At 41.1% G+C, this 16,746-nt stretch overlaps 1 protein-coding gene across 3 annotated transcripts in view; it reads right to left on the bottom strand.

The window, feature by feature from the left end:
- The window catches only part of ADGRB2 (adhesion G protein-coupled receptor B2), a 726,627-nt gene that overhangs the window by 320,693 nt on the left and 389,188 nt on the right, over positions 1–16,746 (bottom strand). For all 3 annotated transcript variants that reach the window (XM_073665712.1, XM_073665713.1, XM_073665714.1), the window contains exon 4: positions 6,795–6,959. In XM_073665712.1, coding sequence (XP_073521813.1) covers positions 6,795–6,959 — 165 coding nt within the window. The remainder of the gene's footprint in view (positions 1–6,794; positions 6,960–16,746) is intronic.

Genomic DNA, 16,746 nt, shown 5'->3' with positions numbered 1-16,746 from the left:
ACCTGGAAGAAGAAAGAAGCCAGAGGCATTTCAACAAAATAGGTGACAAATCTGAATGAAAGGTTCACCGTTTGAATAAATGTCATGCAGTTGGTGAATGGCCAATTCATATTCATATTCTGTCATTTGAATAATGTGTAGTTTACTCTAGAGCAGCTTATAAAACATCGTAATCTCTGATGGACATGTCTTGTTGATGTACATGTTTTTGTATGGACACATTGGCAATGATAATATCGAACAGTCTAACTTCAGCATACAACATGATGTTATGTTCCATATTTGCCATACTTCAGTGTAGGTAAGTTGGATATAATAATACATGTAGATTCATGAACATGGAGAGACTTGCCCCATAGGATTCCCGCAGCACTGTCTATGGGAGCTCGGCATGCTGTAATGTAGTATAGTTATAGTGCTACAGTGCTATAGTGCTAGTATTGTGTACTACATATTTATGGCTTTTTTTAAAGCAATGATTTTAGGGTAGAATACCTCTACAACACAACAACCAGTAGAGCCTGTCACTTTTTGACTGTCACATTTATATGAAACTAACACAACCCCCCCATCCACCTTCTTCAGCTTTTGTATGTATAGATGAAAGCATGGTTTTCACAAATGGCACATTGTGTGTTACGCTCCTGTAACACCTTAACAGGGTTCTGACACTGAGTGACATCTCTTGCTGTGAAAATTTGCTGCACAAATTGACATGCTACTGGTTAAAAAAGCGCATCAATTGGATTTGTGTGCATGAGATTTGGTGAACTTCATCTATTGTTCTGATAGTATAATTCTACCTGAAAAAGCCGGATGTAAAATCTGCAGTGCATTGACTCCTTATGAGCATAACCTAATGCAGGCTCTAACCCAGGGTCTGTACAAAGGAAAGCCTCTGTAAAAGACCATCCTCCACATCTGCTTCTCCGTGAGAGATGTCCAGTTCCACTGTACTGTATTTCATGCAAGCTGATCATCTTTTTTGAGAAAATTACCACTTTGGGTAGTTGTCTTAGCACTAGGAGGACGATTCAGCAAAATGTTTTTGTGAGAAAATTGGCATAAAACACTAAAAAGTTGCAAAATTTTAGTCCAAAAAGTTTGCGACTTTTGGCATTTTCACACGTTTCAAGCAGCAAAATGGATAGAGTTAGGGAGGAGCATGGGCGGGCCAAAATTCATCAATAATGCCGATTGTTTCTTACACTAGAAATGTTACTCCAATTTGTGACTGAAGAAACATTTCTGGCAAGGCGCACACCACCGATAAGATGCGCCGAATCCATTCAGCAGTATGCCCCTCAAAATTCGGCACATCTTATTCTTGCACAGACTTCATTAAGACTGTTGTAAACAGTAAGGTTCGGGGTCCGTACTGAACACCTACTGTTCAGGCATGGACTTCCTCGGGAAGTCCGTGTTACTGTTCGTGTTCGGGTGTTTCCCATGCTGTCATCTGTGTGACTTTATTTACAAATTGCCATAAGGCAAATAAGCCCTAACTAAAGGTTCTGTGGTTATTAAAAAGATAATCTTTACTATCTATTTATCAATTTATAACTTTGTGAGCTCTTTCTAGTAATGAATCTCTTCTTAAGCATCAATCTCATTCATACTGACTTTTGATCTCATATAACCAGTGCATAATGTACATTACTAGAAAGAGCTCAGCGCTAAATTCCTGTGAGGCATTTGTCCATTAGGGGTTATTTCATACCAATAATATCTATCTCCTTCTTTGGCCATGAGTTTTCTCAATTGATAGGCTAATAGAAGTATTAACTAAAAGCTTTAACCCAGTATTTGAAAACTGTTTCAAGGAAAGACCAACACAAACTTGTGTTTTTAAACTGCACAAACTGATAAGGTGATAAATAGATAGTAAAGATTACCTTTTTAATAATCTCAGAACCTTTAGTTAGGGCTTATTTGCCTTATGGCAATTTGTAAATAAAGAATCAATACCCTACGCTGATTCTTAGGAACAATTTTTTGAGTCTGTCATCTGCGTGACAGCGTGGGAAACAGGGGTTCTGATCGGCGGTAACATTGTTACCATGGGTCAGATCGCTGCAGGATCACGCTGTCAGATGTCACAACCATATCCAGGGCTGTGGAGTGAGAGTCGTGGAGTCGGAGTCCATTTTGGTGGAGTCTGAGTCGGTATAAAATGGACCGATTCCAACTCCTAAAATATATAATAAATTGGGCACAGTAGTTCAATGCAGTTTGTGGGGAATATTTTTTTCATAAGAATTTGGGAAAGTTAAATGTCCTATATATGTCTGTCCTATTCCTGATCTAAGGGTCTAGACTTTTAGGTGAGATGAATCTGTGCTACAGTAGATTTCATTTGAACATGAGCCATGTATGAGGGAGTCGGAGTCGTGGAGTCGGTGTCATGGAAATTGAGGAGTCGGAATCGGAGGTTTGGCTTACCGACTCCACAGCCCTGACCATATCCTTCACCTGACCAACGTGATGACACAATCCACAGTGTCCCATGGCGATTGGATCATTTGTAGGACAGTCACATCAGCAGTAACTGATGTGACTGCTCTACAAGATAGCTGGCTACACACTGACACAGGAGTGTAATCGCTACTGTGTCAGTGCATAGCGCTGAGCTGTAGTGAGAGAGTTCACCGGAGTTCAATCAGCTGATGAGCTCCGATGACCTCACTTACGGCAGCACCGCTGAGTGACAATTTTCTCATGCAGTGGTGGTGCAGTAATTGAGGTCACTGGAGCTCATCAGCTGATTGAACTCCGGTGAACTCTCTCACTGCAACTCAGCGCTATACACTGAGGGAGTGATTATGCTCCTGTGAGTGTATTGCCAGCTGCCGAATAGAGCAGTCACATCTCCGGATGTGGCTGTTCTATTAATAAGATCTGAGTAGGACATTCTGGATTACGGCGGATAAGTGAGGAATATGGTTGTTTATTATTTTTTCTTTATTACAGGTGACATGGGCATCGGGGATTAGGCGTTAAGGTGAGTATATGGTGTTTTTTTTATTTTTTACAGCGGACAAGAGAATCAGGGATTAGGTGTAAGTGAGTATAATGTGTTTTTTATTTTTTTTTTATATTTATTTATTAATTTTAACTTTTTTTTTTTTTGCCTTCAGCAAAGGCACTGGATGATGAGACTACTTCTCCCATCAGTGGTGTCTGCACTCGCTGTTAACAGTGACATCAGGTGTCAGCTGATGAGGATAGTCGTCTCATTAGCCGATGCCTGTGACCCGTGGTAAGTTTTTTACCTCTGGTCACAGTCACAGCTGCGGGATCACCCTGACATCTGACAGCGTGATCCGGCAGTGCTCTGACCCGAGATAACATTGTTACCACCGTTCAGAAACCCTGTTTCCCGCGCTGTCACGTAGATGACAATGCGGGAAACCACGGATGTTCGGGCCCCCTATTCATATGAATGGAGTCCGGGTTCAGATACTGTTCTGGTACCTGAACCCGAACTTTTAATAGCTGTTCGTCCGAACCCGCCGGACCCAAACATCCAGGGATCCCCCATCTCTAATCATAAGAGCTCTCTTTCACGATACTCGTGCAGTGTAAATGCACCTTGAGTTCAGATTTACCGATTGTTAATACCTGGAATATAGGCCCTCGCTTAGTGCATTCTACTGTGAGGTCCCTACACTTCCATCACAACTTCCATAAATCATTTGCCAGAATTCCTGATCTATGTATTAAAAAGAGCTGCATGTTGCCCTCAAACACAATACTTTATCTCCTGCACACAAAAGAAAATAAGCTATGGATTAACCTTTTCTTCTCCAAGGATAGTTGTATGTTGTTGATAAGACCCTGGATTGATGGATTCAACTTGGTAGATTATCCCTTTTAGATTTTGCACCTTGAGGATTAAATGAATATTGGACAGTTTGACCTTGAAATGTAATCATGTTTTCTTCTGGATTTATTGCTACATTGCTTATTGTTTTTTTTTACTAATTTGACACAGTGTCCACTCTTTGCCCGTATAAAGTCTCTTTCTATTAATAACTGAAAAACAAATGATGCACCACTCCAGCCTTCAACTTGGTTCTGTCCCTTTACTCTCTACAGAGCACATACAGTAGATGCCGACAATCTTATTGCTGCTAAGAGCAAAGAACGACTGTCATTGCTCATGCAACTAGATTTTTCATATGCCTCTCGAATATCTCAAAATATTACCTCTCTGTCGGCATTTGCCACATTCTGTTTTGTTTCTTTATTGGATCTCTGACTTCGTAATATGACATGTAAGGTTTCCTTCAGTGAATATTTTATTACTTTCTACATTATTTTTCTTTGAACTGCCATATAACTTCATCTACGTTCAGATTGACCATATTTCTCCTCCGCACACCTCCTAAACAATACAGGTGATATCCAAACCCATCTTTTTATCATATTACATTCTATCATTTTTAATACAAAAATTCAATAAACTGTATTTCTTGCAGATAGAAGGTCATATGTCTTTCGCTGCAGGGGCGTACAAAGAAATCATGGGGCCCCATAGCAGAAGTCATAATTGGGTACTTCTACCCCCCACCAAAAAAATAATATTCAGCGGAATCAAAAAAGAGCATATCTCACAACTTTGCAACCTTTACAAAGTAATTGTACTCCAATTGAATTGAAGCCCCTTAGTATTTCCTCACACTAAGATACCCCTTTCATAGCCCCCATGAAGTATGATGCCAACAAAAGTGTGCCACCAAACACAATATGATACTCTCACAGTGAATTGCTCCACAGTGCCCTTCACACGCACAGTATGATGACCCTACAGAACACTAAAAACTAAAATACCCCCACAGTGAATACCAACACAGTATGATGACCTCCATAGTCCTCTACAAACAGTAGAATAGCCTCAAAACAGTCCTCTTACATAGTATGAAGCCTCCCACACAATATAATGATCACCAAACAGTCCTTCATACAGTATGATGGCCCTCCATACAGTATAATGGCCCTCCATATAGTATAATGGCCCCCACACGCCTCCACACAGTATGATGACCCCTATACAACCCTCACCACAGTATGATGGATTCCACACAACCCTTCACACTGTATATTAGACCCCATACAGTAGAATAGTCTCCAATAGTACTCCAAACACTATAATGGCCCCCCACATACCCTACAACAGTATTATGGCCCCCACATAGCTCTTTAAACAGAATAATTGGCCTCTACATAACCATTCAAACAGTATAATGGCCCTCACATAGCCCTTCAAACAGTATAATAGCCACTACATAGCCCTCCAAACAGTACAATGGCCATTCACATAACCCTCCAAACAGTATAATAGCCACCCACATAGCCATGCAAACAATATAATGGCCACCCACATAGCCATCCAAACAATATAATGGCCCCTGACATAACCGTGCTGACTGGCTTGTACTTGCCTGCATCATACTTTTACTAGTGGAGATATAAGGTATTGCAATGATGTATTCAAGTGAGAGAACCAATACAAGCAAATTGCTTCTACAGAGAGAAAGAGAACTTGAACTCTAGTGCCACCTATTGGAAGTAGCAATCCTAAAAGTCAATATTAACCCTTTAACAAACCTTGCCATATGCCTTAGGCTATGTTCACACATTGCGTTTTTTCAGTGTTTTTTTCTGCAGCAAAACCTGATCTCTTGGTAGAAAAGAAGCTGCATCAAAAATGCAGGTTTTGGTGCATTTTATGATGCGTTTTTGGTGCGTTTTTCATGATCCCAAAGTTCAGCTTTGCTTCCACCACAGAAGCATGAATACAGGTCACCAATGCAAGACATATGTGAAACTATATTAACCAGAATTTCAAATGTAACAGTGGGAGGAGGTGATTTGTTCAGGAATAGTTTACCTAAGACACTGGCAGTGCATTGAGTTTGCACTTTTACACTATGGTCTGCCATTCAGTTGCACAGGTATTGTTCAATTTCACACCTCCCTGGGCCACAGGTATTGTTCAATCTCACAGGTAGCTCAGCCAATGTTTACTGTTTACACATCACTAATTTAATTAAACTCTCCTAATACAAACTACCATCTCAGTGACCAAGACAAGATGTTAAAATCACAAAAATAAATATGTTTCACATACTGTTGCACTTGCTCATTTTCATTAAAAATGCAGCAAAACCTGATAGCTATGTTCACACAAGATGTTTTTTCAGCGTTTTTTCACTACCCATTACTTCCAATGGGTGAAAAACGCTGAAAAAATGCTGAAAGAAGTGACATGCTCTATTTTTCAAAAAAACACGCAAAGAAAAAAAACAAGATGTGTGCATGAGATTTCTGGAATCTCATAGGCTTTTCTGGTACTGTAAAACGCAGCTGCAAATTTACATCAAAAAATGCTGAAAAAAACACAATATGTTAAAATAGCCTTAGGATAAAAGCCAAACCAGAATCTCAATTTGCAGACATGGTGTTTCAGGGTGCTGCCCTTCATCAGTGCAAAGTATGAAATCTGATTTGGTTAACTGAGGGGGTTAAGACTGGGATCTAAGGGGTAATGCTTCTCCTTCTGGAGAGTGACATGCCAGGCCTGGGATGTCAAAGTGAGGAGACATATGCCATGCATGCTCCTCTGTGAAATTAAATATGCAAGTTGCCTCTTCAGAGAGAAAGAGGACTTGAACTCTAGTGTCACCTATAGAAAGTTACTAGAGTTCAAATGCTCTAGTAAGAGGCAATTTGCATATTTAATTTCCCAGATGATATTATATATTATAACTATATTAATTGGAGATTAATACCAGGGCATGTAGCTGTGTTGTTGCAAGTCCGCGTCTCTCTTAGTGGGCCGCTGCACAATGTCCCGTATGGAGATGACACACAGGAGCGGGTGCGTACTTGTGTGCCTTGACCACATGTTGTCGAGCATACTCCCCACTGTGACCATCCTTCAGCAGCAGGGTCTCCTGAAAAAAGAGTAGGAAAGATCAGGGTTAACACTTGGCAGAGTGACGCACATAACAGGCATAATCCCGTCTTTGTTAAAGAGTGACATTTGTAGATTAATAATAAGGTACACGGTTTAATCCTTTTTTCTGTATTATTTCACTAACTGCTACTGTGATAAAGTATTTCGCTAAGGCCAACATTTTGTCTCTGGTAGATTTTATGCCGTGTCTATCTTAATTAGTGATGCTGACAATCCGTTTTATAGCCCCCAGAAAGTCTGAACAGTGTCACAGTGACAATACACACAACCTTCGGAACAATGTGCACCAATCACATCGCCAGTCTGGAGTACCATAGGAGAATGACAAAATAACGGCTGAGAGTTTGCCAAGGGTGAGACAATGGCAAGATCCCCTCCTTCTGTGGGTGGAATATATTTATTCTCCCAGAATAGAAATGTGTGCAGAAGCACACACACAAACAAACACACACAAAACACACAAAGCTCTGACATAAGGGCAGATTAGCAGGCACATAAATATTCATATAAGCAGGCGCTTTCCCTGCTCAGATGCTTTCTGTCATAAGCGTCCTTGGACTTCATCAATCTCCAGCCGAATAGGAGAAGTGGACTCATAAATCAGAGGGGCTGGGACCACTTTGTGCTGGAATCACACGCAGGAAAATGCTGAATGTATAAGTTTGAATCTTAGAATAAATAGATTATTTCTCTCCCTTCACGCTCATTCTCAGCGCCCTCCAGGAAAAAAATAGGTAAACGCATAAATTCTAGAAATGATTGGGTGTAGAAGGACGGGCGCTTGATAAGAAGGAGAAAGGCTAAATTTATATGTAACATTCCCAGCTGCGTCACAAGCCCATTATGTGACAAGCCAGAAAAAGGTATTTCCCCTGTCTGCTAATCTGGGGAATAATACAGGTGCCAGAATAAAGCTGAAAACAAATAATGGGAATGTGGAAGCTGGTGTGCAGCACCCCTGGGGTATGCAATGTGGCAGCTCATTTTTTAGAAGGTAGTGTAAGAGAGCACAGGATGCTGGGGAAACGTAAAATGTCACTTGTCATACAACCCACTGAGCAACTGTCTGCTACTCCCCCAATGCCAGCCGCTCCACTGCAGCAGAGATGGACGATTCATCAATTAAACTTACCATTATTTTTAAGGAAATTATTTCACGATAAACTATGCAATATAATTATGAGCACAATCCAGCAATAAAAAAATACCAAGGAGATTATCAATAACAATAGTAGATCAAGATATTCCGGTAAGGGGACAGGCTCTAATATTCACCATACTGTACTGGTTTATATATCAAAAAGCCTTTGGGGGTACTAGCTTTTGTTTACGAGACCAATGATGAGCCAATACTGCCCCAAAGCTGCATCAAGAGCATCTTATTCAGCCAGCCATCCTGAGTACAGTGTGCTGAGGAGCAAGTGCTGAGTGTGCTGAGGAGCAAAACAACTGTCTGCAGATGGATATCTGGCTTTGGTCCATATCCCTGGTCATGCTGTATGGGTTGTTAAGGGGTTATTATTAAAATGTATATATGTCAATATAACTTCAGAAATTACAATGGCTTGCATGCAAAGTACAATTTTCAGCCATCATTGTTTCGGGTATTCAGAACTATTCCCTGTGATGGAGATGCAGATGCTAAGTGTTTCGCTTTCCTTCTGGAACATTGTGTCACAGATGAGTGGGCGTTGTCGTGTCCTCCTTGCTTCTAAGGCAAGTCACACCTCCTAATAGCTCATTCCATGCCATCACAAGTTAGGGGGCTTGGCTTCTCATGCTCATAATGCAAGCCATGCCCCCTGAGTGGGCCTGATGTCCTGTGTGATTCTATCTACCTGACCCCGTGAGCTCTGCCTGCTGCTAATTCACAGCTACGAAGTCAAAGTTTCCATCCAATCCCGTCATAAAGAGGCTAAGAAAGGCAGCATCTGTCTGTCCAACTACAGCTCTACCTCCCTCAGTAGTTCTTCTGTATCATACGGGCAATCAAGCCTTTATGGAAGGAGCTTATCTGTGTGCTGGCTTGTGTTAGAATCCAGGACCAGCCCAGACCTTGATCTGTGATGTAATGTCCCAACAAGGAGGGGGAGCGCTCAGCAGCTGTGTCTCTGTCACAGAGAATAGTTCCAAATACCAAATACTGTGACGATTGAAGTTTTACCGCTATGAATACATTTCTATCCCATCACAGTACCCCTTTTAATTTACTGTCAGTGCTTGCTCTGAAGTCTACCATGTTAATACTATATTTGCATGTAGAGATAACAGGGCTTTTGAACAAGTACTTGACTGGAAAAGTGAAAGCAGTGACTAAGAGAAAGGTTCTGGAAAATGTGAGGGTTAGTGATTTTGCAGGACTGATAAGAGCAGCTTATCAGAAGCTGAGTGAGAGAAGAGGTGAGCAGATAACTGTTGTAGAGAAATCAATGGAGAGAGCCATCCGGTATCTTAGGAGTTAACTCCTCAGCCTGGAATTTAACCACTGCACACTTGGTGAGGCCCCTGTGGCCAATCTCCATGGCAACACATTATGTAAGATAAAAGCTCTAATTGTAGGAGAATTACAATGACAAATAGAAAAACAAGTCAGTTGAAAATTTGCTTATTTTCATGTTGCCTAACTAATTATACAAATTTCATAACATAAGAATAACCCTTCGAAGGGACGGATATTGACTCATAGTGGTAGCAACTTCCACTAGGTGGCACTACTCAGATTGTTCTCCCCCCTCTGGGAGACAGATAACTGATACATATGAAATCCAGCAGAGTTCTTATGCATATTTCAAATCCGACAAATATTTTACTACAGGATCTGTGGCAGAAATCACTGAGCTTCCTGCCATAGATGTCCAGAGTTAAGGACCAGGGATCCAGGACACATTAATTCGTCAACTTTTTTGTGCACAAACGTATTTGGTGATTGCTTTTCAAAGTAGAAATTTTGATAGTCAGCAGAAATTGCAAGTGAAATTGCACGTGATTGTCAGCAGATTTTAAGTGGATTCAGCAAAATCGACATCAGATCTGAACGTTATGGATATAGCTGAAATATTATTTACTGAGTTTGTAGTTACAGCAGTGCATAGTCAGCTAGTATTTGGCCGGTCCACATGTTGTAGCTCAGCTACTATTGAGGTGAATAGGAAAAGAAATGTAGGACTCGAGTATTGCCTCTGCAAAGTATATAGATCCATGCATATCATACTTGTAGAGTAGTACTTGCATATATACTTTTGTACAGTAGCCACAGCGTACCTGAGACTGTATATTTATTTAATACTGCTGGTCAATTTCTATATTTTTTATGCATTGTGTATTTGGGGGGTGGCTGCTTCTATGGCCTTGCAACCTCATGCACCCATCTTTCCAAGACTATTTTTATTTAGAGAAAAGTTTAGCTTTATCCTATTTTTCTCAACCTAATTTGAGGCCTAAGCATAGATTAAGGTGCGCGTTTAGTATAAGGTCATTTGCAAGAGAGATTGTCTTGGCTTTGGCAGATGGGCTCACACACTTTGACCAAAATATGTGCACAGTACCGCACCCTTTTACATTTTTAGCAACAATGTGCTTGCACATTTAATACTATAGGTAATGCTTGGCCATTTCTATTTTTTTCACTATGCTAAGGATAATACTTTAATAGCTAATAATGGAGATCCCATTTAAGGGGTTGTCTGGAGGTAACTATTCTTTTTAGAAGTCAGTATAAGGGGCTTTGTAACTAAACAATATTAAATTTCTATATAAAATTGACAGCCATGTTTCCGCTGTACAGATCTGTGCAATGACTTGTTTGATGTGTGGGTGGGGGTGGTAGAGGTGCTATTAATATAAATACATTAAAAGATTAGATATTTTAAGAAACAAGGTGGAATCTTGTATTTTTTTTATACCAGCAGAAGAAAGTCAAGTTAAAAGGGTTGTTCACGTCTGGCATGAAAATCTGCAGTCACTCTGTGTGATTGCATAATTGTGAATCCTCAAAGTGTTCATGTCACACACCGTAAGGATTCTCCAGTGACTACCTCTCTCAATACATGTGAATTGAGCAAGGTCGCACATGTCTAGATGGAATGTGACAGGGAGTATGTATATCACATACTTGAGGTCACATGGTCGCCCGCTCCCGCAGCCGTGAATCCTGACAGTGGGCATAGTGCGAAACCCAGAAAACCTCTTTTTCTCTAAAGTGACAAGCCATTGTATGAAGGTAGAGGTATGTCGTAATCAATACACAACATTGGCAGTTTGCATTTAAATTCCTCGTACTTTAGATATCATAGTCCTGAGTTAGCTGAGACTGTCTCAAATTTTCAGAAATCATTCCAGCAAATTCAGGCAAGACCAAACAGGGTTGAGTTTAAGTAAAACCTCACCCAAAAAGAGCATTATATTACATCATGTGTGTTATTGAACAGAAATGTTGCAGTATTAGCACAATGTTTTCACTGAGTAAAGTATACTATGTCACCTTGTGGTTAGCAGGTAATAACGCCTGTTCTCAACAACTTCTCTGATTATATAATTTGTGGCTAGGGTTAGGTTTCTCCAAAACATATAGTCGTATAGACATGTTTTTTTTTTATATATATAAATATATATATATATATATATATTATTATTATTTTTTTTATTAAATCTCATGCTGTGATTGTTGGAGCAAATGTCTCTGTTGGGATAATTGCATTGATTATGCCAACCTGGAGAAAAGGTAGGAATTAGTGGACTGTGCTCCCTCACCCCCTGGCAGTGAGTAAATAATAATTTTTCATACTGCTATATTTGGTACTGCAAGATTGTTTGGCATGCTCTGCCCTTAATGTTTCCGGAGGTCTTGGAACAGAATCCCGTGTTGGATATATTGGAGGAGATTGTAGAGAACTAATACTGGAATTTGCATTTTGATGGAAAAGTGGTGATTGGGCTGCTGCTAATCACATAGTGTAAGTAATTAGTCTGCCAGTTGATGAGCCATTCCCATTGATCCTATCCACTATTGCTTATGGCAAGAATAGGTAGTGGTCATAAGAGCTCTTGAAAACTTTTCATATTTTATTGTTTTCATGGTATACCCTCCTAAAAGTGGACACTCCTGTGGCTGTCCTGAATGGTGGGCATTTAACTGAATCTGACAGTAAAATCAAGTCCTCCCCTCCCCAAAACTATATACATTGGCATGTAGGTATTTGAAATATAAATCCATCTACGCCTTTACATCTTCTATTTGTTGCTGCATTCCTGAGAAATTAGCATTTTTATTAATATGCAAATTAGCTGTTAGGTGCTCAGGGAGTGACGGAGCACCTACATCCCTAGGTTGTTTCTTCCCCCCCAGCTCCAGCCTCTTTAGCTTGATTGATAGCTCGGCATCCGATTTCCTTGCCTGGCGCCTGATGTCACACAATCAGCTATCAATCAAGCTAAAGAGGTTGGAGCTGGGTGGGAAAACAAGCTCGGGAGTCAGATTCTCAGGAAGTGCCCGCAGCACTTAATATCTCATTTGCATATGCACAAAAACATTAATGGGGAATGCAGCAACATAAACAATATAAAGGTGTCAATGGATTTACATTTCATGGACCAGCATGCCCACATATGTGCTTTGGGGGGGTGATCTTACTGACAGGTTCCCTTTAAACAACTGTACTTTAACAAGCGGGATTTTGGTAAGTATGATACAGATCTGAAGTCATAAAGATGCAATGACCAGAAGTGAGAGCTGTGATGAAAATTTTTATAGGGACAGAAAACCTTATCTTATAAACGTGATGTATACTGTCACTTCAGGTTGAAGGCTATGTCCAGCACCTAATTGCTTGTAAAAACTAACTTTCTTATTGAAAGTAAGTTAAAAACTTTACTCCTTACCCATAGCCATAGCCATAATTCATAAGGACACTCTTGCTACTAATTTTCTTTGCTATTTTCTCAATGCCTCCAAAATGAGAAATTAAAGTGGTAGTCAGCTTCTGGACAACCACTTCTTAATCACTTTTATGATAAAAAATAATTGATACCTCCCCTAGCTGCCCCGGTTCCTGCGATGATGGTGCTGCTATTCCAGAAAAGCACTGCCAACATAGCAGGAATGGCGCTGCTCCACAGCTTCTCAGACAGGTATTGACCAAGAGTGGCCAATCAGAACACATCAGTGTCCTGACTGGTGGCGGTAGGCAGCTGATGCTCACTACCATGACTGTTTTTCATATAACAACCACCAGATGGCATCATGTTATTAAGCATCAATGTCAGTTTGTAATTCAGGTTCAGCACTTTACTACCCTGATGTCAGAGAGAAGTTTCCTTTCCCAAAGATTCGGTCTGGCTCCCTCTCCTATAAATTAACAAACTGAAAGGGTTCGGCCAATTTATCTTTAACAGATGTGTTGGGGATATGATTTTGTGTACACTTGCTATTATATAGGTGTGGCAGGTTCTTCTCCTGCACTGATTAGTACAGCCTTCCTCACAAGCTGCGCAGCTCTCCAGTCCATAAAGTGTCTGATGACCAGACCTGACCACCAGCCTCCTCCAATAGAAAAGCAGCTTTCTCATGTGAGGCGTTTTACAATTGGAGGAAGCTGATAGGTCTGGTCACATGCTCCTCCAACGTCAGCCATTTTATGGACAGAAGTGCTGGTCAGTCTGTGAGGAAGGCTGCACTAACAAGGCAAAGGAGAACTGGTCATACTTGCATAGGAGCAAGTGCCACAAAATCATGTCCTCAGCACGTCGGATAACAAAGATATTGGCTGACCTCATTAATGTACTGTGCAGCCAGCACTAGACAGTGCAATACTGAAACTATAGAAGGCAAACGGTGCAATATTTTTAATGAAACACAATCTGCAATAATGATTTTTAGCCCCAATTGCATGCATTTAAATAAGAACAAAAAAACTGTCCCCAGAGGTGGATAACCCCTTGAAATATTTTGGACCGTTTGCCTTTTATAGCCTCTCTTCGCTATCTATTGCTGGCTGTAGAATGAGTTAACTGAGATTTCGTCAGTCAGCAGCTATGACAGTCAGATGGTGAGTTTGTAACTCTTTTATAACTTTTTTTGAGCTCCTGATTTATGACCACAGACCACATCAAAGTTGAATGTGCAGGAAAACAAATTAACTTTTTATAAGTTGCAGATCTCTTCAGCTAACAGTAACCTTACACTACCTGCAACATTGTTAGGCAAGTAATTCCCCACCCTATTCTGGATCTGAAAGGCCCCTGACCCACATGCCTCTCCGGCCCATATCCTTCCCCTTTCAGCTACACTCCTGATTAATGCCCCCTATATCAGCAGTAACATTGGCTACTTACACTTTTTTATTTTTCTGTTCTTCATTTAAAATGGATTTCTGATTTTCTGCCATGAATCCATCTATTCTGCAAGCTTGCAAATACCAGTCTTTTTCTACAATAGGGTCATGGCTACTATCATATGACAAGTGAAAAGTAAGCACCTGACCTTTTATTTTGTGGGTTAAGAAACCCAACATGGCTTATACAATATAATGAGATATTTGACCTGAACATGTTCCCACTTCATGTTCCATCAGCAGGCAAAAGGTCAGCGGCTCATTTCTGGATTGTTAAATGCTAAAACGTACCAGGGCTTTATGGCCTTGGGTAATTACAACCCCTGCACCAATTCTTGCAGCTCCTGGTTTCCTGTCACTCACTCCCTTTAGCTCCTGTCGCAGCAGCACGTCAGTCTGTACTTTGGATCTCACCGGTTTATGTGATTCTGCACTGGTTCAGCATTTGACATGTAAATCATGCTTAACGTGGGATGTTGTGGCCTAAAAGCCTGCACTTCTAGCATCTTGTGCTAGCAAAATCAATAGCATCACCTAGAAACAGTTTTTCCTTTATAGATTTTATATGATGAAACCAAATGAGACCTGAATATTTTGGGTTTTATGCAGACTCTTTGTCAGCATGTTCTGCAGAGAATGGAAGACTATTAGTCTTGGTTACATTGCGTTTTCCTGCTTGCCATATACTAATTCTCTTGATTTCTTCTCAACTGCAGTCGGAAAATATAATGCTGTAAAAAGCAAAAATGTATTTAACACTCTGATGCCCTTTTTAACGTAAAAATATTCGCTTGTGAGCTAATTTTTATGTTCTAAAGGGGCTTTTGTCATCACCACAAATGGAAAAATTGTAAAGTGTTTGTAAAAGCAAAACAACTTTGCAATTTATTTCTGAGCAAAAATACTTTATATTCTCAAGAACTGAGGGATTTCTAATTCTATTGTGTACTGCGGTGGCCAGCCTCCTGGACACGGAGTCCAGCGTCTGCAAGCTCTTTGTTATGGAGTTTACGAGTACTGCTCTGAAGCTTACCGAATCACAGACTGGCTAGCTTCAGTCTCACTGCGCTACTTTGATGCTGCAGGGGGAAAGCTGCCTCTGCTTGCAGCATAGTAGTGACCTAGCCATGCCGCTGGCCCAAACTGTTAATCAGTGTGCAGTTTTCGACAAGCAGGAGGCAGGGAAGCTCTCCTGAACTGCAATCATGACAATATCCTTTTACGTTTACATCCTGCTTTGAACACGTCAAGGAGACCAGACACCGCAGTGCACAGTAGAATTAAAATTCCCTCTATTCTTCAGAACAGAGATGATTTTCACTAACAAGTAAATCGCAAAGTTTCATAGCTGAAGAAATAGACATGGAACACATCCAAAACACAATAGATCAATGTGTAAGTTTTGGATGTGCAGTTCAAGTCTTTTTAACAATTCACAATGTCTTGCTCACAATTGTTTTAAAGCTCCTTTCATTTTAGGGTGATCCACACACAAAATAGGTACAGACAGGGTTTACAGTCCCTAACATTCATAAAACAATCCATAACATAAGCATATAATATAAAGTACTAAACAATAACAATAAACACAACCAAATGAGTGAAAGACCGGTGCAGAGAGAGTAGACCAGCAAAGGCTTCCAATCCACAAGGGAAGGCAACAGTAGGTGTCGGTAGAAGTTGCCGATATGGCAGCACAGTGGCAGAAGAAAAAAGAAATAAAGAAGCTCATCCTGCCAATATTGTTCAGGATACACTGGAAAGTTGATGAATGGGTGGCAATTCCTGCTGCTTAAGCTCAGCTATTGTAGAACCAAAGCAGAAAAAAGGATTTTCCGGCACTTCCATCCATAAAATTTGTTAAGCACACGCCCAGACTGACTGGCGTGAGCATGATTAGTGATCCCATTGGACCATGAACCGAGGAGTGCCTGGAGGGGTGTAACTAAGTATCAACTCAGTCCGACCAAGGTCACACGGCGGCTCAGTCGACTCCGTGAACCAGGGAGGAACCGAGCAGAGGGACCAGGTGCTACTCCAGGTCAGACCCCGGTCACAGCTGTTGACTCACACCGGGGAATGCAGGAACAGGCAGGTTAGGCTGGCATACAGACAGGTGGGTACTGGCAGGCACGGATGGTATGCAGACAGGTGGGTATTGGCAGGCACGGCTGGTATGCAGACAGGTGGGCACAGGCAGGCACGGCTGGCATGCAGACAGGTGGGCACAGGCAGACACGGCTGGCATGCAGACAGGCGGGTACTGGCAGGTAGGAACGCAGGCAGGATAGAGACCAGTACAGACTGAAACACAGGAACGGAACCGCAGGTGCGGTAGACAAGCAGAGCAGAGCAAAACCCGCAGATGCGGTGGACAAACAGAGCAGAGCAAAACCCGCAGATGCGGTAGACAAGCAAAGCAGAGCAAAACCCGCA

This window comes from Phyllobates terribilis, unplaced genomic scaffold (assembly GCF_046119375.1).
Source record: "Phyllobates terribilis strain yellow unplaced genomic scaffold, ASM4611937v1 Scaffold_2__4_contigs__length_985480577, whole genome shotgun sequence".
Classification (NCBI taxonomy): domain Eukaryota; kingdom Metazoa; phylum Chordata; class Amphibia; order Anura; family Dendrobatidae; genus Phyllobates; species Phyllobates terribilis.
Note: the sequence above shows the minus strand (reverse complement) of the source record. Positions and strands in the feature narration are given on the sequence as shown.